The sequence below is a fragment of the Gopherus evgoodei genome, chromosome 9 (genome assembly GCF_007399415.2).
Source record: "Gopherus evgoodei ecotype Sinaloan lineage chromosome 9, rGopEvg1_v1.p, whole genome shotgun sequence".
Taxonomy (NCBI): domain Eukaryota; kingdom Metazoa; phylum Chordata; order Testudines; family Testudinidae; genus Gopherus; species Gopherus evgoodei.
Genome location: NC_044330.1, coordinates 11,649,052 through 11,672,997, shown reverse-complemented (window position 1 = coordinate 11,672,997; position 23,946 = coordinate 11,649,052). Strand labels below are relative to the sequence as shown.

The 23,946-nt window shown below is 46.0% G+C and overlaps 1 protein-coding gene across 2 annotated transcripts in view; it reads left to right on the top strand.

Moving 5' to 3' along the window:
• Nucleotides 1-429: 429 nt before the first annotated feature.
• USP13 (ubiquitin specific peptidase 13) overlaps nt 430-23,946 on the top strand; it is an 84,226-nt gene continuing 60,709 nt past the window's right edge. For both annotated transcript variants that reach the window (XM_030575720.1, XM_030575719.1), the window contains exons 1-2: nt 430-648; nt 20,915-21,040. In XM_030575720.1, the coding sequence (XP_030431580.1) occupies nt 493-648; nt 20,915-21,040 (282 nt within the window). In that variant the 5' untranslated portion in view covers nt 430-492. The remainder of the gene's footprint in view (nt 649-20,914; nt 21,041-23,946) is intronic.

Sequence of the window (23,946 nt, the reverse complement as noted above, 5' to 3'; positions counted from 1 at the left end):
TGGTCCCGGGTCAAGGAGACATGTAAGGATTTACCAGCCCAACTGGATGGCTGTCGGGGAGTGATGCGGGACAGTTTTTATAAGCCCCTTGGAAAGAATTAGATAGAATCTATCTAATGTCAATGGGCTCAACTTCCTCTCAACAGCTCAGGGGAAGAGAGCTGAGGGATTCCCAATCCCCTACCCCAGCCTGCTTCCCATGCCCCTCCCCTCCTTGCTGTCCACCCTCCCCTCCCTTCCCTGCCTCTGCTGGCGCTGCCCTCCATCCAATCTCCCCGGGGCTCCTCCTCCACCCGCCCCCGGGCTCCCCCCTTGCCAGGACCCCGGGGCTTTGCAGCTGGGGCCGCTCCTGCTGCCCTTGGATTAAAAATAGCATCTTCCCCGCTCCGCCCCCGGGCCCGGCTCAGGCCGCCTCTCTGTGCCCCGCGCCCGGCTGCGCTCGCTCTGCCTTCCCCTCGCTCGCGGTGCGGCCGGCCCGGCCGGCGGGGCAGCATGCAGCGGGCCGCGCTGTTCGGGAGCGGCAGGGATGCGCAGATGGCTGCGGGGGACTTGGGGGAGCTGCTGGTCCCCTACATGCCCACGATCCGCGTGCCCAAGTCAGGGGATCGGGTCTACAAGACGGAATGTGCCTTCTCCTACGAGTCCCCGGTGAGTGCAGCAGCCCCGCCGGCTGCAAACCCGCCCCACTGCACACCCCACCCCCGGCAGGCAGCAAACCTCCCCCTCGCCTTCCCTCTAGGCAGCAAACCTCCCCCCCCCCGTCTTTCCCGCCCCAGGCAGCAAACCTCTCCCCCTCCCCCCGGGCAGTCCACGAACCTCCCACTCCCGGCAGGCAACAAACCTATTTCCCGCCCCCCCCAGGCAGCAGACCTCTCCCACCTCCCTCCCCAGGCAGGCAGCAAACCTTTCCCCCCAGGCAGCAATTCTCTTCCCCCCCTTCCCGCCTCGGCAGTCAACAAATCTCTTCCCCCACCCCACCTTCCCCCCCAGGCAGCAAACTTCTCCCCCTGGCAGGCAGCAAACCTCCCCCCCGCCTTCCCCCCAGGTAACAAACCTCTCCCCCCAGGCAGACAACAAACATCTCCCCCCCCCCCCCCGTAGGCAACAAACCTCTTCCCGTCCGCCTTCCCCCCAGGCAGCAAACCTCTCTTCCCATCTCCCCCCGCACAGGCAACAAACTTCTTTCCCCCCCACCTTCCCCCCGCCCCCCCCCCCGGCAGGTAGCAAACCTTCCCCCTCGGGCAACAAACCTCTTTCCTTCTCGCCTTCCCCTCAAGCAACGAACCTCACCCCCCCTTCTTCTCCCCAGGCAGGCAACAAACCTCTCCCTCCCACCTTCCCCCACCCCTGGGGCAGGCAGCAAACCTCCCCCGCACCTTCCCCCCAAGGCAGGCAGCAAACCTCTCCTTCCTCCCCAGGCAGCAAACCTCCCCGCTCTCCTCTTTCCCCCCAGATGTGCAACAGACCTCCCTCCTCTTGCCTTCCCCACCCTCCAGGCAGGCAACAAACCTCCCCGCCTTCTGCCCCTGGGCAGGCAGCAAACCTCCGCCTCCCCCACCTTCCCCTCCAAGGCAACAAACCTCCCCCCTCCCAGCTTCCCCCCTCGGGCCAGCAAGAAACCTCCTGGACAGGCAACAAACCTCTTCCCCCCCTTTCACCCCGCAGGCAGGTATCAAACCTCTCCACCTCCTACCTTCACCCCTGGGCAGGCAGCAAACCTTCCCCCTGCCCCCACCCCACAGACAGCAAATCTCCCACTCCTGCCTTACCCCTCCCTCGGCAGGCAGCAATCCCCCACCTTCCCTCCTAGGCAGCAAACCTCCCCTCCCCCAGCAGGCAGCAAACCTCCCCATTCCCTTCCTCCCAGGCAGCAAGCCTCCCCCATTTCCCTTCTTCAACCCTTCCCCCTTCACACTTATACACCATGCTTCATTTCCCTTCTGCTGCAGCCTCCCTACTGCCTTTACCCCACCCACAAACCTCCCCTTTTTCCCCTGCTTCTTCTGCCCCCTGCCCTCATTGCAAATCTGTGGCAGCCCCTACTGCCTCTTCCCTAGGCTGGAAACCTACCCCCTTCCCAGTTGCAAACCACCGCCCCCCCAGTTTTCTCACTCTTTTCCAAACCCAAGCAGCAAACCTCCCACTGTTGCATGGTCTCCCCTTTCTCCCACTCCACCTGCTGCATTTCCCTCTCATTGACTGCAAGCCCCTCAGGATCCCCCTTGGGTAGCCCCCCAGGCTCCCCAGTGCTGTAACCCAGGCTCTCAACCATCCCCTTGGGCTATTAACTTCCTCCTCATCCCCAAGTGCAAATCTGCTTCCCAACTGCCTGGAAGGGTGGGAGAAGGGATGAAGTTGTCTGTCTTGGGAGCAGCTTTGCTCAGCAACATTTGAATTGTGTGGATGGGTGGGGAATAGATGGGAAGGTGCCAGCTAGAGTCTCCCTGCTGCATGATTTTAGAGGCATTGCAACGTGCAAGGGACTTTGAGATGCATGTATTATTTTAAGTAGAAAATTAGTTTTAACCATCTCTATTTCCAGAGCAGGGTTTCTGGCTGCTGAATGTGGGCTTCCTTCTTTGCAATCCGGCTTCCCTCAGTCCTTGTGCTTCCCAAGCTGGGGTTTGTTTTATTTTCCAGTCACAGGCCTGTCCTGATTTATAACTGGTCTGTTGCAGCTGAATAGATCCTTCAGCACAAATCAGTGGCAGATTGTGTGAGGTGCTAGAATTTCCTTCCCTTCCCCCCAAAGGGAATTTGACATAATTGATTAGACCCAGATTTTTTTTTTCCTGTGTGATTTTGCTATTTTCTGAACCATCCAGTCTGTGCAGGTCACTTGCAGGGGTTATCTGGGTACATCTCACTTAATCAATTCCCTGCTATTGCAGGGGCTGCAAGCTTTATTGTACCTTGGTCCTTCCTATTCATAGCCTGTAGCATATAATCATTTAGTCTCCTCTGGGCTGTAATACTTTGGTCTAATTTTTGTTGTTGGGCTTAGTGTGTCAGTGCTGGGGGGTATTGGTGGTCTGTGATATAAAGGAAGTCAGAGATGATCTAGTGGTTCCTTCTGGTTGTAAACTTTGAGGCCCTCAGCAATTTCCTAGCAGGAGCACCGCCAGCTTTTTTGCCGCCCTAGGTGGCGGAAGGTCCCGCCCCCGAAATGCCGCCCCTGACAGAGGTGGTGGAAGGTCCTGCCCCTGAAATACCACCGATGACCGGGGTGGCCGAAGATCCGGCCGCCGCAGTCGGCACCCCCCAAATGTTAGCACGGTCGCGTAATGGGTTGCGCAGGCCTTGTTTCCTAGAGTCTGTGTGCTCTTTGCTGAGTTGTTTTAGCTTTCACACAGATAATGAAAGGGGCAATGAATGTTCTCATTCACATATGTTAGTTGGCAAATGCACATGGATGACTCTGTTTTCCTGCTGGATCTCTACTTATTCTATTGTTTTAGGGCATCCTTAAGAAGCCTTCAATGTAAAGGGTCTCAGTCAACTTGAAAATCACAATTTGGCCTGAAACTCGTTTATCTCCAATAGTTGCAATTAGCCTAGAATCACTAACACTGAAAGAAGTTAGTAAAGTGTCCCTCTCGCCCCTAGCTGCTTTTGTTTGATGTCAAATGAACACTGGATGTATGGTCACTTTCACTCTTTACCATGTGTTAGTCAGGCCATGATCCTGCAGTTGGATCCATGCAGGTGATGACTTGAGCTCTTGCAGAGCACCAGACTCTCAAGGGTGCAGTTGTTCAATTGCAGGATGGGATCCTTAATCATTTTGGCCCAGATCCCCAAAGATATTTAGGTAGACCCCTAAATATGATTTCAATGGGAAATAGATGCCTAAATACCTTTTAAGGATCTGGACCTTTCTTCCTTGCTGAAAAATACCCTTATAAACATTAACACTGGAGCAGAAAATCCCTTAATCCTCAGTACATGCTGTATTGGAAACGAAACTTTTTTGAAATTGCCTGATGTAAAAGATAAATTAAAGTCGGCTGTGTCCTTTTAAATTGCCCATAGATGGAGTGAGTACTAGATACTGAAATAAAGTTGCAGCCTGCGATGAGAGAGAGAGAGACAAATCTAAAGGACATATGGATTCTGAACTGCAGGGTTTTCAGTTTGTGCTGCTCTGATTTTTGGATGTTTAATCCTTCTCTCTTTGATATTTCTTTTTAATTCGGAAAATTAAAAGGGGCTTGAAAGGTGACTCAGCTGTCTGGTGTTCATCATGTCTAGTGGAAGGCAGGTTATTTTTGCTCACATACTTCAGTTCTCAAGTGTCACCCAGCAGCCTTCTCTGTGCTGGGATGTGTACTGATTAAAAGGGCCAAATCAGACTCTACAACAAAGATATCAAATATTATATGGTCATTGGGATGGAGTGAGGGGGAGAGAGGCACAAAACCAATGTGTCTTAAAATTTACTGCTTGAGCTAGTACCTAACTAGCTAGTACCTCTGGGACATTATTGCTTGTAAGAAGTTTCTGGTAAATGGGAAAACCTGGCAAATATCATTATAAATTAAATGGAAAATTCAAATACAACCTCATGTTGTACAGCAGAAGTATTTAATTATCACCTCCAAGGAGGATTTTCAAAGGTGCTGCACTCCCATTGTCTTCAGTGGGAACAGAGTTAGGCCCAGGCTGTTGAAAATTTCACCTGATACCATTACAAGACTCCTTGTTTAAACAAGTTTGTAGGTATCCAGTGGGCCAAATTGTCTGCACCTGGGCAACCCCAGTGATTGCATAATCAAGCCCAATATCTGTTGTCCAATGTTCCAAAAGTTTTAGAAACCTTTTCAAATCATACCAGTCCTCATACTTCTTTGGGTAGAAGATTTATTTCAGAATCCTATGCCTTACCTGTAAAATGAGTAGCATGATACTAACTGGGTTTAATTTCTAAGACAACTAACGCAAGATACTATGAGAGATAAAGCAACCCAAATAGTCACTTACACATTTTGAAAATGGCAAAACTTCATTCTCCCTGTTTCCTTTTTGAAATAGGAATGTGGGTGGTAATTGTAGCTCAGTGTACAAACAGGTGATTGTCTTGGTTAGTGGAAGACATTTGCCATGGTGTGCTTTGTGTTGGGTTAGTTTGCTAACTTGTTTTTGTGTATGGAAATATATAAACTCCAGACATCCAGCTTTCTGTTGATGTGTATATCTAGCTTAGAAAGAAGAATGTAGGGTTGCTTCTGTAGTATTAAAAAAAAAGATAAATATTAACAAAATATCCCTATCAGTTGTGTTACGTGCTGTCATTTTTGTTACTGGTTATATTTTCAACCCAGGAGACAATTGTTTCCCCCTATAATATTCAATCCCAGTTAATATTCCCATATGTCCTTGCAATTTTTTCTAACTCCATTTGCTTCATTTGTAACTATTCAACAATTCACACATGTTCTATATGGAATCAGCTCTTGTAAGATTCCTTGTTCTGGCACTTTTCTTCAATACAAGATTTTATTCCCAGGGTTTGTGTCATTAACACCATAAACCCATCACTCATAAACCGCAGCCTCGATTTTTTCTCTCCCAAGAAAGTAAATTTCCTGGGTATTTTGAGAGCATGTCTTGCTGTCAATTTATTCATGATTTCTGTCACTGGGAATGAGAATGGTCTAATGGTTGAAGCTCAGGACTGGGAGCCAGGAAGTACCAGCTCTGCCACAGACTTGCTATGTGATATTGGGAAAGTTACGTAACTCTCTGACTCCGTTTCCCCATCTGTAAAATTGAAATAATATTGCCCAACTTCATCGGGGGTAATCTGAGGATTAACCTGTTGAAGTCTGCAAAGTACCATTAACTCTAGGAGGTAGAAAGTGTTATCGTTCTAGTGGACACAGGAAACTGGTTAATTATTGGAAACAGTAGTAGGTTTTGCTAACTATCTCAAGAAATATGGAGCCTTATGATCTTCTCCAGTTTTTAGTCTGATTTTCTGTGGTGAAAATCTGAGCAAAGTTATTTTTTTATTATTTTACAAAGAGTGCCGTTTCTTTAGTGATTTCAGAGGTGTGAGTATATGAAAAGAGACATTTAAGATACCTGTATCTTCCCATGCAATATTAACTCTAATCAAACAATTTGTCGTACGGGTGGCGTTTTCAGAGGGAGTGATCAGATAGGCTTCAGTGGTTCTATTAAACAGCTCTGGGGTCTGAAATCTACAGTCTTCTTCCTTAAACCTGCTACGTTAGAACTGAAGAAACATTTCCATGTTTTTGATAGCCATGGTGACATTCTGTAGGCATGTTAGCTGCAAAAGAAATTACTGGCTGCTCTAAAGATAACTGAATAGAAAATGACCCTTGTAATGTCTTATTTTTTAACTAATTTTCATCTGCTAACAAGCTTCTGCTTTGCCTTGGCAAATCCACCTCTGATGCTTTGCCTTTCATTCTTTTCACTGGAATTCTTAAGGAAAGGCAGACTGTCTACAAAATGCTAGTTGCCTAATGTGAGTATGTATGATCATGTCTCCCTCTAGTGGCTGACCCTGGATAGTATAATAGCCTACTGCTTTTTCATAGCCCAAACAGTAGCAGCCTGTAGTTTTTACTCTCAAGGTCTGATGTTGAGTCCACTGTAATGACTGTGGTATGCGTGCAGCTGTGGTGTGTTGTGCTAGGTTTTCTACTTTCATCAATTTGTCAGTTGTGACTTCTCTTCCTTTTATTGGAGCTGAACTTGATATTCCATTATTTAGGGGAGTAGGAAAAGCTATATTTAAATAATTTTAATTCTCTGTAGCACATGTATTCAGTGGGGCACCAGACCCTGCCATAACAACAGATGCAAAACCTGCAGCCATATCTCCACTGCTATGATGATGAATATTCCCCACAATACACCTTTCAAGATATATAGGTCCTTCACATGCTTATCACAACATGTAGTGTACCTCATTCCATGCAGTAATTGCTCCAGTAATAACTATGTGGGTGAGATGAGACAATCACTACATGTTCAAATGAACACTCATAAAAATAAGACAAAAACACCACATCACCCATGAGTGAACACTTTTCACACATAAGGGGGACATTTCTGCTTGGCATGCTGGGGGAGAGGGAGAAGGCTCTTCTTCTGCTATACTCCCCCCACCCGCCAGCATGTTCAGCCCCTGTCCCTGGCAGCCGGACAGGGAGTGGATGTGGTGGGACTGGTCACCTCTCATGCTGGCCGCTCTGGGTCCCTGTTTTGTGCAGTGTGGTGGCTGCCTGCAAGATTCCAAGTGAGGAGGCAGGGGCTTCCACTCCCCGCCTGGGCCAGGCTGCCAGGGACAAGGGCCGAGTGAGCTGGAGCCCCCTCTCCCCACAACACATTTCAGGCTCGCTCAGCCCCTGAGCCGAGCCAGGCCATGTCCCAGCCGAGCTCTCTCGGGCAGCCACCTTCAGTTGCATGAGAAGTGGCTCTTTCTCTCTCCCCATCTGGAGTCGGCTGCCCGGGGACAGTGGCTGAACATACCCTGGGGGAGGGAGTGGAGCAGGAGAACGACAGAGTCCCCCCTTCCCACAGGTAACTGATGGGGTGGGGAGAGCATGGTGGTCCTTGTGCTGGGTGCAGGGTGGGGGGTTGCTGGGGAAGGTCCTGGGAGCAGGTTCCCTGGCCTCTGCTCAGCTAGGGCTGGGCCCAGAGGCATGTGGTCCCCGATCCTGGCTCCCAGCCCCCCCCAGGAGCTGGTGGGATTTTTCTACCCTGGCCCAGGGAAGTGGGGCTGGAAGTTCTTCCCATAGGAGACGTGGGGTGGTCACATTCCTCTCCTTTACATTGTGCCCTCCCCCCATATCAGGAGACACACGTTGTCGGTCACTCTGTATCTGATCTCTCAGTGCTCACCCTGAAAGGAAACCTGTACAACCCCTTCAAAAAGCATGCCTGAGAGCTTAAATTCATAATTTTGCTAGACACTAAAAGGCATGGACTCAGTAAAGACACTGGATTTATGGCTCATGGCAACAAGCCTTCTTTGCCCTATGGCTGCTGAAGTACTGCCTACTTAAACTTGGATGGTCTCTTGCAACATGTGTTAACTCTGTATGCTTAATAATCTGTTTTACCTTGTGTTTAGTTGTAATACAGTAACTCCTCACTTAACGTTGTAGTTATGTTCCTGAAAAATGTGACTTTAAGCTAAACGATGTTAAGCAAATCCAATTTCCCCATAAGAATTAATGTAAATGAGGGGGGATTAGGTTCCAGGGAATTTCTCTCTCTCTCACACACACACACACACACACAAAAACAATACAAGGCAGCAGGAATGATGGAGATACATGCATTTCCCCTTTAAGTACACTGCCTTGTTAATTAGATCAGCATGCTGAGACCGCAGCTGCTGCAAGCTCCCTCCATCCTGAGCCCTGGTGTGTCCTCCCTGCTTTAAGGAAGATGGGGTAAGCGGGGTGCAGGAGCAGGGGGGGAGGGAGACACCCTAACATTAGCCCCCCCTTCCTCTCCTCTTCCCCCCGCACAGCAAGCAGGAGTCTAGGGGAGCAGCTCCAAGGCAGAGAGCAGGAGCAGCACATGGCCATGGGGGGAGGGACAGCTGCAGTTGCTAGCCTGCTGGGCAACTGTTGCACAGGTAACTTAGAGGAGCGGGGGGTTGATGGGGGGCTGCTAGCTGCTATGGCTGCTCTTCCTGCAAGCAGTAGACAAAACACGCAGCTGCCAAGCACCGTTAGAAGGAAGCATTGCACAACTTTAAATGAGCATGTTCCCTAGTTGATCAGCAACATAACAACGTTAACCGGGACAACTTTAAGTGAGGAGTTACTGTACTCGGAGTACCTTTCCCAGGCCTGAAAAAGAGCTCTGTATAGGCTTGGAAGCTAGGTTCTTTTACCAACAAAAGTTGATCCAATAAAGATATTACGTCACCCACTTTTTTTCTCTGCATACATATTGTTATGAGCTGGGAGAAGCCTTGCAATGGGTTATGTTAAAACCTGCTTCAAGCTGATGTGTGAGTGAGTCCTCCATTTAAGATAGCTGTAAGAGACAGTTATGGGGCCACACCTAAAACAAAACCCAAGGGCTTGTCTACACTTTAAAGGCTGCAGAGACGCCACCGTTGTGCTTGGGTGAAGATGATACGTAAACCGAGGGGAAGGCTTCTCGCATCAGGGTAGGTACTCCACCTTCCTGAGAGGCGGTACCTATGTTGATGGGAAAAGCCCTTCCATTGATATGGTGCTGTCTACAGCAGGAGTTAGGTTGGTATAACTGTGTTGCTCAGGGGATTGGATTTTCCACACCCCTGAGCGACGTAGTTATATTGACATAAGTAGCTAGGGTATACCAAGCCTAACAGAGTCTGCCCAGAAACTAGCGCTACGCCCTGAAGGGGTGGAGGGTTCGACTGGCTATTGTGACCAGGTGGGACTGGGTGTAGATGTGTGAGAGAACACAGAAAGAAACTGGGAAGAGATAAGTGTCTGGGAGTAGGGAAAAAGCAAGAAAGCCAAGCAGTAGCCTCCACCTGTGAGCACAATTGTTACCCTGGAAAAAGCTAGGGAGAGCCTTTGGTTCTGGTGTTGGCTAAAAGAGTTTGGGGGCCTGGAAGCAAGAAACCTCTTTTTGTTCTTGGTTCCTTCTGCATTCAGAAGCGCAGGATTTTGTGCATTCTTTGTAAACAAACGAGATTGCATCAAAGAAGTATTTGGCTGACACCAGTTTCTGTTCCCAACTGAATCACCCACAGAGCCCTGAATTTTGATTACACATTTGGGTCAAAAAGGGCAACAGTGTTATTTGTTTCAGAGTAGCAGCCATGTTAGTCTGTATCCGCAAAAAGAACAAGAGTGCTTGTGGCACCTTAGAGACTAACAAATTTATTTGAGCGTAAGCTTTTGTGGGCTACAGCCCACTTCATCGGATGCATGCAGTGGAAAATACAGTAGGAAGATATATACACAGAGAACATGAAACAATCGGTGTTACCATACATACTCTAACGAGAGTGATCAGGTAAGGTGAGCTATTACCAGCAAGAGAGAAAAAAACTTTTTGTAGTGGTAATCAAAATGGTCCATTTGCAGCAGTTGACAAGAAGGAACAGTAGAGGGGGAAATAGTTTTACTTTGTATAATGACCCATCCCCTCCCAGTCTTTATTCAAGCCTAATTTAATGGTGTCCATTTTGCAAATTAATTCCAATTCAGCAGAGTCTCTCGTTGGAATCTGAAGTATTTTTGTTGTAATATTGTGACTTTTAGGTCTGTAATTGAGTGACCAGGGAGATTGAAGTGTTCTCTGACTAGTTTTTGAATGTTATAATTCTTGACGTCAGATTTGTGTCCATTTATTCTTTTACATAGAGACTGTCCGGTTTGGCCAATGTACATAGCAGAGGGACATTGCTGGCACATGAGGGCATATATCACATTGGTAGATGTGCAGGTGAACGAGCCTCTGATAGTGTGGCTGATGTGATTAGGTCTTATGATGGTGTCCCCTGAATAGATATGTGGACAGAGTTGGCAGCGGGCTTTGTTGCAAGGATAGGTAGTAGCTCACCTTAACTGATCTCTCTGTTAGAGAGTGTATGGTAACACCCATTGTTTCATGTTCTCTGGGTGTATATATATATCTTCCTACTGTATTTTCCACTGCGTGCATCCAATGAAGTGGGCTGTAGCCCATGAAAGCTTATGCTCAGATAAAATTGTTAGTCTCTAAGGCGCCACAAGTACTCCTGTTCTTTTTGCAGTGTTATTTATATAGAGCAGTGGTTCTCAAACTGGGGGTCATGCCCCCTCAGAGGGTTGCAAGGTGGTTACATGGGGGTCGTGAGCTGTTGGCTCTGTGGGGCTGATAGCCCCGAGCTCCCATTAAATTAAATTAACCCCATTTTTAACTTGTAAGGGGGGGTCAAACTAAGATGCTGCTGTGTGAAAGGGGTCACCAGTACAAAAAGTGTGAAAACCACTGATATAGACTATAAGTATGTCTTGTGCCCTACATAAAAGACAGGATCCCTGCCCTGAAGAACGTGCAAACTTGCTTAGGCAAAAGATGACGCAGGGAGAGATGACATCTAAAAAAGGGGTGGAAATTGAAGTGTCAATGTGTTATGTTCAGATTTTGCATATCTTAGACATATCTGCTCTGAACATTAGATCTTGCATGTGAAATATTGCAACTGCAGTGCATGCTACCGGTCCGACATAGATTGTTAGTTTGGTCCTATAGCTCACCTCCACCGGTTGCAGAAAGGGATTTGTTTTAGCAGCACAAAGCTCAGCCTCATTGCAGCTGGAAAATCTTCCTGCTGATGACAGCTTCTAATGTAGATCTTGCTGACTTGGTTTTGTGAGTGGGGAGCTCGGTAATGGTTATATTAGGAGAATTCCCAAAGGGTTCAACTGCCATATGCTTTGCTGTTTATCGGACAGTACAATGCAGACTGAAGTCTTTTAGTGAGTGTGTAATTGGCATCAGTGATCTTGTTGCATGTAACTTTCTAGTAATAACAGTGTTCTAGTCACTGGCTCTCCCTTAGGTCAAAGTATCTCAACACAGATATGAAAACCATTGTCTCTTTTTAATGATGTGGGGAGGGGGGAGTAAAGCAGAGCAAAAGGTGACAAGAATTTAATAAATCTGGACATTGCTCCAGACAGATGATTTTGGCTGAGCTGCAAAGTGGCTTGTTTTTCCTGTGCTGGAATTACTGATGTGGTGCATTGCTTGGTTGCATGTGTCAGATTGCAAAGTATGAGCAGCGATCCTTGTTTAGATATGGCTGAAGGTCTTTAGTTAGGTGGTGGGGCACATCAGGGACAACATTTTAATTTTCTTTGCGCTCCAGGAAGATATTGTAGCTTACATCTCTCTGATGGATGAGTTCTTTGCTGTCTGGCAGTGCCCTTTGATACTAAAACTAACCAGATGGTTACTGCTACACCAAGTCTCTAAAATAGCCAAGTATGAGCAGAATTTGCAGGGGTGACGCACGCAGCAGCTCCCATAAGAGAAACAGCCATGCTGCTTTGGCTATCCACCAGGTTGGGGTTTTCCTTATATAGCTACACAAGGACGTTATAAACACAGGCAGCAGTGTAAATCTGGGTATTACCAGCCATCAACACAATCATTATTATTGATTGAACTGCAGGTGAGCTTCATATACCATGTGGTTATTCAAAGGCCTTCAAATGTCCTTTGGACAGTGGTCCCCAAATTGTGGTGTGTGCCCTCCTAACAGGGCCCAGCAGGGTCTGGGCCAACCCCAGACGGGGGGCAGGGAGGGCGCACCACCCAGCTCTACTCTGCCCCCAACTCCACTCCGGCCCTGCCCCAGCCCCTGGCTGCAGCTGTGGCTCCAGGCCGCTGGCTATGGCCTCGCTCCTAACTGCTGACTTTGGCTCCAGCCCCTGGCTCTACTCCCAGCCCCCAGCCCTGGTTCTGGGCCTAGGGGAGCACGGACACATTCCGTTATTGGGGTGGTTGGGGCGCAAGAGGAAAAGTTTAGGCACCATTGCCCTAGGAGGACTAATATCTGCTGGATCTCATGGCAGAATATAATTTCTGTTCCTGTGTCACAAGTCAGGAGTGCTCCATGAGCCTCTCTTGTCTTGCCATCAGAACTACTCAGTAATATAGAGGCCATGCTCCTGCTTGTGAACATGCCTAAACAGATTGCTTCAGAATGGGGAGCTCGCTGGTTCCATGAGAGGAACTGCTTTGACTTACAGAAGCGAGCAATCTTTAGAATGGTGGTTGGGTTTCATTTTAGTGTCTCTGTGTAGATACTATCAAACGGAACACAAGAATTTCCATGCTGGATCTGACCAACAGTCCATCTGTCTCAGTATCGTGTCTCCAATGGTGGCAAGTACCAGGTACATCAGAGGTGGTGTAAGGAATCGTCAACAGGCAGTTAAGGGATAATCTGTCCCAAGGGAGAGTTTCTTCCTAACTCAAAATAGCTAAAAGTTGATTTAAGCTGGAAACATGAAGGTTTATACCCTGTCCAAACCTCTTGTTTATATTAGTAATATGTAGCATTGTAACTGGATATTCTATCAATAGAAATGTCAGATCCTTTGTTGAATCCTGCTAAGATCTTAGGCCTTGGGTACACTGGGGCTTTACAGCGCTGCAACTTTCTCGCTCAGGGGTGTGAAAAAACACATCCCTGAGCACAAGTTACAGCGCTGCAGAGCACCAGTGTAAACAGTGGCCCAGCGCTGCGAGCTAATCCCCACGGGGAGGTGGAGTACCTGCAGCACTGGGAGAACTCTCTCCCAGCGCTGGCGCTACAACCACACTCGCACTTCAAAGGCAGCGCTTTGGAGTTTCGAGTGTAGCCAAGCCCTTCGTGTCAAAGATCTTTTGTGGCAATGAGTTCCCCAGGCTAACTGTATTGTGAGTGGGAATGTATTTCCTTTTAACTGCTTAAAATTTGCCACCTTTCAACAGAGTTGAATGTCTTCTTGTTCCTGTGTACCCAATGAATAGAAATTCCTGACCTCCCTTCTCTCCGACATGTTATTTTGTATACACTGATGACAAGACATAATAAAATAAAATAGTGACTCTGTTTAAAAAAAAAAAAAAAAAAAAAAAAAAAGGAGGTGTGAAGTTATAGTTTGGACTAGTCCAGTTGCTAGCAGCCTTGCTCTTATTCTCCTCCTGTCTTCCATCTTCCCCTTCCCCACTCATTTTTTCTTGGGTCCCTCTTGTCCTGCCTTTTATTTTTATCTCTTTTTTCCTGCCCCCCCCACTCCTGTAGTTTGCTTATCTTCTCCCCACTCTGCATTTCCATATGTTTTGCCTTTCATCTCTCATTTGTGTGTGGTGTTCTTTACTGCTTCATTTGTTTGTGTCTGCATCTTGATTAATCAAGTGGCAGGCTTGTGTCTGTTCTTGCCGAATAGCACTTTGACTAGATTCCAGCACCCAATGCACAGTTTAAATACTGGTAAATTAATGCAGGATATTGTATCTGGTTTACTTGGTGGCTGGGATGTGTGTTTTTTTTGAATTGTGCCGGGGCAATCTTGATGTGCTTTGTATTCATTCACTTTGACATGATTTGCTTTTATTGTTCCACTGTCAGTAGCAATGGAGAATGTGAGACACCTGCTTTCTTTTCATTCCCCATTGTAAGCAATTACATGTTGTTTAGATGATTATTAAATGCTGAAGCTTCTGCTATCTTTTGACCTTTTAAACATTTATGAAATAGGAAGGCTGTCACTTCATTAAGCTACTGTCAGGTTCCTACGTTCTGGATATTATAGAAATTCTCTTTTAACCCTTCCAAATACAGTAAAGATTGTATTATAGCTGTACTCTTTTACAGCAGGAGGTTTTTGGTTGGCCACAACCAGACTTGTAATGGTGATCACAGATGATCTCTCTCTCTCTCAGGAGGATCCTAAAATGTTTCACTGGCTCATCATTTCTGTAGGGATAAATCTTAAGTTTCATTGAAGACTATGGCAAAACTCCCATCGATTCCATTGGCTTTAGGATTTGTCCCTTAATGTAAGAAATCTCAATTAGAGATTAGTTGTTGGTGGATAATCCCCTGGTAACTACTATCATCTCGTAACATCTGAGATAATTATTGAGGATCGTGAGATTTAATGTATCCTTTTTCATCTTTCCTGTGGTACATACTGGTATGTTTTACTATGTGACTGTTCACCATGTTAACGGCTCTGTAACAGCCACATGTCCTTATACATTATTAGCCTAGTCATGTCAGGAAATGAAAATGTTAAACCGTAGATTTCCCTAGGGGACTGGATGGCTTGGGGATTGGCAATAGGATACAGGTCACCGGTTCAAATTCAGATCAGGTTGGTAGGGACTGAATGCCATTAGCATCTGATAGCTGTTGATGTCCTGTGTGCTTGAAATGAGATGGTGATCTCATGCTGGTTTCTTGTGGAATGGTGTTTGTGTTCCCCAGCCTTCCCATCTCCCTCCTCTCTCCCCACAGTTTGAAGGGAGGTGGACCCTATCATGCTTTAACTTTATACCTCCATGGATTCCCTTCCAGGAAAGCCTTTATTTTAATACAAAGTACTGTCTAAATGATGATATAAGATAATCTTTCTAGACTATCTGCTTTTTGGCGCAGGGACTGTGCCTTCCTCTGTGTTTGGAAAGCACTTAGCACACTGTGGTCACTCCTGCAATGTAAATGATGAAGAATAGTAAGCAGTGTTGCAAGGAAAACTTGCATTTACTCCCACTTTGTGGGTGCATGTTGTTACAAAGACTTCCCTGAATCTTTAGGGGATTGAATGGGTGAGAAGGCTGCACTAATCTCTTACTAGAAGGTCCTTCTAGGTCAGGATCAAGGCCCACTGTCAGAGCAGTGGGTAGAAGCTTCCACCTTAACACTGTCTTAGAACTTTGAAAAAGTAAAAGAAAACACTCTCCAGATGCTCCATCCCAGAGTTTACACTGATCCCAGTGCATGTTGGGACAGGACTTCGGTTGTTTAGTTCAGGCTGAGTGGATACTACAGTAGAATGGGCATGATCAATAAAACTCCTCTTTATGCACCTCACTACTGAACCTTCGGGATTTTGATTGTAGAGAGTTCCCAGTCCCTGGAAACAGTATATTGTTCTTGTTTGCAAATAAATAGTGTGCTTGAGTCTCTGGCACCTTTCACCAAAACAAAAATGCACTCACATTTAAAAAAAAAAATCAGTAAAAACGTTTTTCCACCATAGCCACTTAGAAGTCTAGGATGAATGTTGCCTCCTTCCAGGCCATATGGTATTCTCTATAGGTGAAATTCACCAGCACAAGGTGAAGGGCCCCAGTTAGGCCCTCGGAATAGGGCTTGAAAGGGTATTAAGTCGAGCAAGGGCCTGTCTCTCTGCATAGGGATGAATTTCATATATCAGAGAGATCTAGTCCTTACCATTAATGCTGTTTTACCATGACTGTGTTAGACTTTTGAACACAATGTTTTCTTCTGTCCAGGTTGTGTGAGAGAACAGAGAGAAATAACTTTCCTGTTAGTAACCACCAGCTAACTTACGCAGCTTCCACATTTAGCATATGTCCTGAAAATGTCAAATAGTTGCAGTAGCCTTCTTACCAAAAGAGCTGAGTGCTCTCATGGAGTCGCTCTGGGAAAAAAGAGAACGAAGTGTCTCCGAGAAAACAGAATTGTAAACAAAGTTCCCGAAACACCTATCCATTGACAATGGGATATATTTTTATTTAGGCCGAGCATCCACAGGCTTCCTTTAACTGGGATGCCGCCTTGACTTTTTGTGAGAATGCTTTAGCTGTGGAGATAATAAAGGATGTAAAAGAAAAGGGACAAGGAATGACTGCATATGTCAGGTGGCATCCATGTTTCATATACTAAAGATCTACATGTGTATTTATCTGCAAAACTCTATGCTAGAGGTCAAACAACACTATCATAATGGTCCCTTCTGACCTTAAACTGTGTGAATCTATGAAAACATATATTGGGGATGATTTTAAAATAAATTATTATTACAACTTCATGTCAGTGATGTCCTGGGTGGTTCATAATGGTAGATGCAGCCCTTGCTTCAAAGGTCTTGATAGTTTGAAGTTCAGGGGGTTGATGTTAAATAGAATCAGGGCCGTCCTTAGGCATACGTGAGGCACCCGAAAATTTGGGGCACCACTGGAACCACAGGAGTTGACTTCTCGTCTTGCCGGGGGGTGCTTGACCCCCCCGCTTCTGCTCCAGGCTCCACCCCATCCCCAACTCCCTGCCTCTGCCCTGCCTCTTCCCACTCCTGCTTCACCCCCGCCCCCCTATTCCCTGAGCGCGCCCCGTCCCCACTCCTTCCCCTCCCTCCCAGAGCTTGAACGCCACAAATCAGCTGTTTGCAGTGCTCTGAAAGTGCTGGAATGGAGGGAGAGGAGCTGGTAAGCACAGGGCTGCCAGTGTGCGAGAGGTGAGGAGGGCACCGGGGGGAGATTGGTGCCGGTGGGAGCTCCACACCCACTAAATTTTCCCCGGCGCACCCATCCACGGAGTCTGCTCCTATAACCAGGACAGTAGGTAAGAGTGGGCCAGCTTCCGCACACCCAGGGCACTCTGCAGTCGCCTTACCAGGCAGAAGGCAGGGGCCATATTCACAGAGCCGAATGCGCCAGCATAGGGGCACCAAATTAATAATACTGCATAGGGCCCCATAAATCCTAAGGAGGGCCATGAATAGAATGCATAAATAATTTTTTTCCCCAAGTGGTTCATGAATAAAATAGAGATCAGTTAGCTGAATAGTTTAAAGACATGACTTCTGGCCGTAGCACACCCATCATTGTAGTTTCTAGTCACTGGAGTTCTGAATGGTTGGGTGGGCTGATCTTAGGTTTGAAAGACCTAGACAACCCTTCTTCTAACTCCACACGCTTCTGACGGATCCCAGCAGGATCAGTTCAGCCTTGTGAGACAGAACTCTGCAGGAGAAATGCAAACCATCCAGTTTGCTATTGCGGATCTTTCAGGTGAACCTGAAAAACCAAAGGTGCATCTGTTTTGGTTCATGTTAAAGAAACCACATTACTTTCCATAAGAGGAAAGTGTTTGCCCAAGAGTCTTGGGATAAAATGTCATTCTCTCTTCTCTCCGCCCCATGCTGTTGTGTAGTCTTCTGTTCAGCAGTTTTCTGACTCCTGCTCTCCATCACAGAAACAGCAGCATTTCACTGGTGCTTTATGTGTATAAGAGCCAATCCTGCAGCCCTTTCCAATGCCTGCAATTCCTGCATAAGTAGCCATATTGACAAGAATGGGAACATATGTGTAAATAAGGACTACCTGTATGAAAGAGAGTTGCATGATCAAGCCGTGACATGCTTTGGGACCTTGTAAAGAGAGATTTGGGATAAGTGGTGGAGCAATGTATAGCTACCTTTGAGGGGAGGATATGAAGTAGCTGACTTTCAGCAGACAGCTAGGATTGTGCTCTGTGTATGCATCTGTAATATTAAAATCTGTTTTAGTCCAACTTCATCTTGCATACGTAAAGTTCACAGCAGTAACCGTGGGATGTTCATCACAGATCAGCGTCTACAACAAAGCCACTGAGATGACAATATGAAATTATAAACTACCCTGGCTGTCTGTTCCCACCTCTCTCTGATTTAGCAAGGGGGCCCTGCTGTTTGGGCATGACTCTGTATTTTCTTTTCATACATACAAACTCCCATGTAGAAGACACATGCCACCCCCCAACAGAAACACTGGCTCAGTGGATATATGGCCTGTATTAGTGAGCATGTATGGTGATCTGCATGGTGCAATACCAGCAACAGCAAATGTATAAATGATATTTGGTTACCTGAGGGGATGCTCCCTGGAGAGAAGAGTGAACCTGGGCTTCACTGGACTGGGACTTGTGAGACTTGGTCCAATTCCTGACTCTGCTACAGATTCATTAGGTGACTTTGGGCAAGTTACTTAAGCTAAATCTGCATAAGTTCCCCATGTGTAACATAAAAATACAAATACCTTCTTGCTCCCACCATCTGTCCAATTTATCTATTTAGACAGCATGTTCTTTGGAGCAGGTACTGTCTCTTATGTGTTTAAGTGCCTAGCAAAAGGGATCGTGGTTGAAGCTTCTAGACACTGTTGGGATACTGCTGCTTCTGAAGTCTAAACTGTGGATAGTGTTTGTCATGTCCAGGTTAGTCTTTTAACCAAGCTTTTTATGAGCGTTAGGCTGATGGATTTCCTTTTAGAAAATCAGGAATTGGGGGCAGTCCCAAAAAAGTGGGGGAAGGATGTCACGATTTACCATAAGAATGAAGGGATCCGCACAGGAAGGCAAAAACAGGGTGCAATCCTGGCTCCATGGAAACAAATGAAAGTTCTGCCATTGACTTCACACTGACAGTGTCTGGGAGGAGGGGGCCATGCGCAGAAAACAGTATTAATGCAAAATTGAGCTTGGTTGGCAAACACTAGTTGCTTAAATTGTGTTATAGACCAGACATCAAAATGTTTTTTTTCTTCCTTAAGGGGTTCCTGTACTGAGGAAAATGGTTGAGATATTGTTGATAGTGTCTCCATTTGATTATTGTTCTCCAACTTCGGAGAGCTTGGCTAGTAAACATGGTTTGAATTTTGTATTTTTAGCCTAGAAGTTTGCACGTTTGAGGTGAACTGGATTAATAGGCCCAATGCTTAGGGAGGAATTTAGTCAGGCACTAAATAACCCAGGCAGTTTTAGCACTATCAGCCATTCAGAGTGTTCTTTCAGCACCTCCGGTGACTTTGGATAAAACAATGACTCCGAACTTGGGAGAGTACATTTAGTTCTGTTTCCTGTCCATAGTTTTGATTTCTGGGTTTTTCACATGCAAGAGATACAAGAACACACCTATCCCTGTAACAATTAATGATCAAGAATGATGTGTATGTTCCTTATGTGTAACATTTTGAAGCCATTGGTGACTCTTGTTGCTCAGTACACTAGCAATATCTAAGCTAGCTATGGGTGACTTCCGCTAGTGGTGTTTCCAGAGAATCAGAAATGAGATGTTTTGTCATCCTGCAGTTCAGAATGCAAGGAAGGTCAAAGTGCTTTTAAAAGGACCTCCCTTTGTTCTGCACCACCTCCATGGAACAATAGATACATTTTTCAAGCCCTTTCTAGTAGTCTGATGCCTACTAACCAGGTGACCAGACCTATTAGCAGCCAGTTTTGAATGATTTGGGAGGGAGCTGGTGGCAGCGGGATTCTGGGGCAATTCCCTGATCAGTGAGGCAGCCTCAACACCCAGCTACTGGGAAAGAGAAATTTACTGAGTTGCTTTACCTGGACCTTCCTGGGGATTTCAGTCTTTCTAATCAATCGAAAGGGGGTGTAACTCATGATTCTCCTCTGCTATACTTGTTTTAAGTTTCCTTTACTCTATGATTAGGGCCAATGCCTGCCTCTGTTCATAGATGTCTCAAACAGAAGCAGAGCAAAACCCAGATGATTCTTAACAATTTCATTTTGCCCAGTGGGTTCTAGACAGGAGCTGTGAAACAGGCCAAAATCTCGGGAGTAACTCTGTACAGCTTGGGAAAGCAATGATCAAGAGAAGAGGCACTGAAGTAGTCAGCCAGTTTTCACCCTTAGGAGGACAGCTCTGCACCAGTTCCCATTCAGAAGGTTATCTTTGTAACCATAGGGCTAGAGATGTTGTATTATTTAAAATGAAAGCTTAGATTCTGCTGGTATTGATGGCTTAGCAGCCTACCCTTTCCCCCAAACTGCTCACACTCGCCAAGGGATACCTTCCTTTTGCAAAGGATGAATAGTCAAATGGATTTTTCAAGGCCTGCTACTAGACATCAGGTCCTGACACACTTAGGCTATGTCTACACTACCACTTATGTCAGTATAGCGTAAGTCACTTAGGGGTGTGAATAAGCCATCCCCCCGGGCGACAGTAGTTACACCAACCTAACTGTCAGTGTAGACAGTGCTATATCGGCGGGAGATCTTCTCCTGCTGACATGTCTGCCACTGCTTGTTGGGGGCGAATTAATTAAGTCAATGGGAGAGCTCTCGCCCGTCGGCCTAGAGTGGCTCCATTAGAGAGCTTATAGCTGCACCAGTGCAGTTGCGTTGCTGTAAACTCTTTAGTGGTGCCATAACCTTGTTAACCTTCAGTGTTACAGTCACTGTAGTCCAATCAGCTGCTGGTATACATTGTCACATGGTGTGGAAGATTCTTAAAAGGAAGATAACTGTCTGTGCTCTATAACCTGATATGTAAGCGTGTGATGTGCTAATGTGATAAGGGGAGGGTGCAAAAGGTTGTGGTTCCTAACTATCTCTGCTTGCTGGTGTCTCTCTGTCCCATTCAGTTCCTTCTGTACTGTAACTGTTTTCTGTGATTCCTTTCAGGGTTCAGAAGGAGGTCTCTATGTGTGCATGAACACGTTTCTGGGATTTGGAAGGGAACACGTTGAAAGGCACTATCGAAAAACAGGACAGTGTGTATATATGCATCTGAAACGACATGTGATAGAGGTGAGATTTCTAGCTTCCAGACCTGCTATTCGGATAGTTCTTATACCTCCTATGCAAGTTCAGATAAAGTTTCTGGGAGATGGGCCAAACCTGAAATGTCAAAGCTGACCCCCTTTGAATTTTGGGCTGAGTAGAGGTCAGATTCAGATCCTTGGGTTCAAACTCAACTGTGCAGTTTTTATTCAAACCGCCAGGGGCCAGATTTTTAAAGGTACTTAGTTACCTAAAGATGCACATTGGTATGTATGATGATTCTTCCCGCCACAAGCACCTAGGTGTTTAATTCCCATTGCTTTTACTGGGCACCTATGCTCATCTTTAGGTGCCTAAGTAGCTTTAAAAATCTGGACCAGGAGGCCTGTACATTGGTTCTGGTTCAGATATATTTGGAATCTTCTGAGAACAAGGGTTTTCATGAGAGTTTGGCTCAAGCTGGCAGAAATTGACTCAGAAGAGTGAACCTTAGTCCTCACTGGGCTGTAATCCAAACTGTAGCCTGAAATGGACCCTAGATCCAAACACTGCTTCCTAGATCAATCTCTTATAATACAGACAAGCTTCCTATTAGTTATACTTCCCTACTGTTACTGGATTACTATTGATATCAAATGTTAGGGTCAACTGTGTGTTTGCACATGTGCATGTATTTGTTTGGTGTTTTTGTATTCTAATACAATGGAAGTTAATGAACTCTGACCCAAACAGAGCGGAAGGGACTTGGTGTGGTTTAGTTTGAGGTGCCACTCAGTTTACTTTCCAATGTAGCTTTGAATCTTTGGGCCAATTACTGGGACTGAGATAGTTACCTAGGGTGGGACAAAGAGTGCTTCCTGTTGCTCCACAGCAGTGATCTTTTTGGCTGATCAGGGATCTCCCTTGAACTTGGAAAAATGTCCTGTCCATTCTTACTTTATCAGAAGAGTGGTGGCTGCAAGTTGGGGTGAGTGGGTGTATGCTACAAATTAGGGGAATCCTCTGTCCCTGGGCAGTTGAGAAATAACTGCATTTCCATCACACTGTTACTGTAAACTTGTGGTAGACTGGGCAGATTCTAGCAAATGTTCTTTTGGTGAGTGGATTTGGTGCTTATGAAAGGTAATTGCACTGACTAGAGCCAGGTGGGCAGAAGTCCTATGCAGGCTTACATAGGAGTATCACCCCTAGCCTCCAATGTCCTTGTTGTTCTAGTCATGAGAGAGTCTGCTAGGGTACGTCTACACTACACGCTGGATCGGTGGGTAGCGATCGATTTATCAGGGATCGATTTATTTCATGTAATGTAGACAAGATAAATCGATCCCCGATCACTCTCCCATTGACTGCTGAACTTCAGCTAGGCGAGAGGCAGAAGCAAAGTCGACGGAGGAGCGGCTGCCGTCGATCCCACTCCACGAGGACGCAAAGTAAATGATTCTAAGTCGATCTAAGATACATCGACTTCAGCTACACTATTCTCATAGCTGAAGTTGCATATCTTAGATCGATCCCCCCTCCACCTAGTGTAGACCCGGCCCTAGTCTTGCCAAAGTATATGGGAGGTTTCTGTATAAATCCAAATTAAGGTTAAAATGGGATCTCTAAAATCCCTTTGCTTGTTGTGTTGACAAGGATTTGAACCAAGATCTCTGGAGATGAAAAGCAAGTACACTGATATTCACCTCAGTGTCAAAGTAAACATAAGCGGCTAGATCACTGCAAAGACACTCTTCCCCTACTAAGGAATCTCAAGTCTTCTGTGTGAGTTGCAGCTGTACCATCTTGCTTAGGACATTGGGAGAACTCAGCTGCCAAGTTCAGCAAGATTGGGGTAGTACGTGGCTAGTGGATGACACAGTGGTAATTGATAAGGCAGTACTCTTCTGTCCACCTGGAGCCTGTTGAGTAATAATAATGGCTGCAGCATTCCACCACAGAGGTGGCTGAATGTCCATAACTTCTAGAATATGTAACCCACATTGGGATCCTTCTGGATGAGAGGGGATATGTAAACTCAGAATACGATAGTATTACTATTTCTCTGAGAAACAAGGGATGTCTAGCACAATGCCCCTATGTTAATTGCGTATGGGTATGTACATGTGTTTGGATATGTCTCCAAAGGTTTACAGTGGGGCGAAAATAAAAACTACTTCTCTGCTTCACTTTTTCTGGACAACATCATAAATTCATACATGTCTTCATGTTACCATACTAGATGGTCGGCCTTAAGACATTAACATTAATTAAATGAGTTAATTGGAACTATAAAAATATAATTTAATAGGCTCTAGTGATCCACACAATTTTTGCAGATGTGTTGTCTTGAAGTCTCAAATGACCCCACATTTTGTCTATTCTCAGGAAGACCAGTGTCCATGTTTTCTGATGAATGCTTGTACCTTAGTGCAGATGGGCAGGCATTTGTGTGTTGCCCCTGGAAAGAATAGTTCAGCTCATTCGGGTACTCAGCGATATCAGCAAGGTTGGCTAAGCCTGCCACCCATACTGAATGATTGAAGGTATCAGTAAGGAGAAACTTGTGATCCTTTGTGAGGACCTGTACTTCTGCTCTGAAAGCAGCTTGTTGAGATGTTGCTACCTTGTGGAAGCCACCTCCCTCCTGTGGAGTTGCTAGTGATGGAGCCCTATGTCATAGCAAAACAATGCCAAATGTTGCGAATCTGTTAGACTGCTTCTAATGAGGTTCACCTGCTTAACAGCTTAATGAAGGACCCAGCGAAGGTTCTTGGATGCTTACTAAGAACTAGGGCTGTATGAGACAGAGAAGCCATGCGGCACTGGGTGCAGTGACTTCGAATGGATGTGACCAGGTTGCTATTCTTGTCTCTCATTGCCTTGGGATCATCTCTGCAGAATGTGGAAGTATTTGTTGCTTCCTGAAGTGTCTGGGATAAGTATCAGCTGTG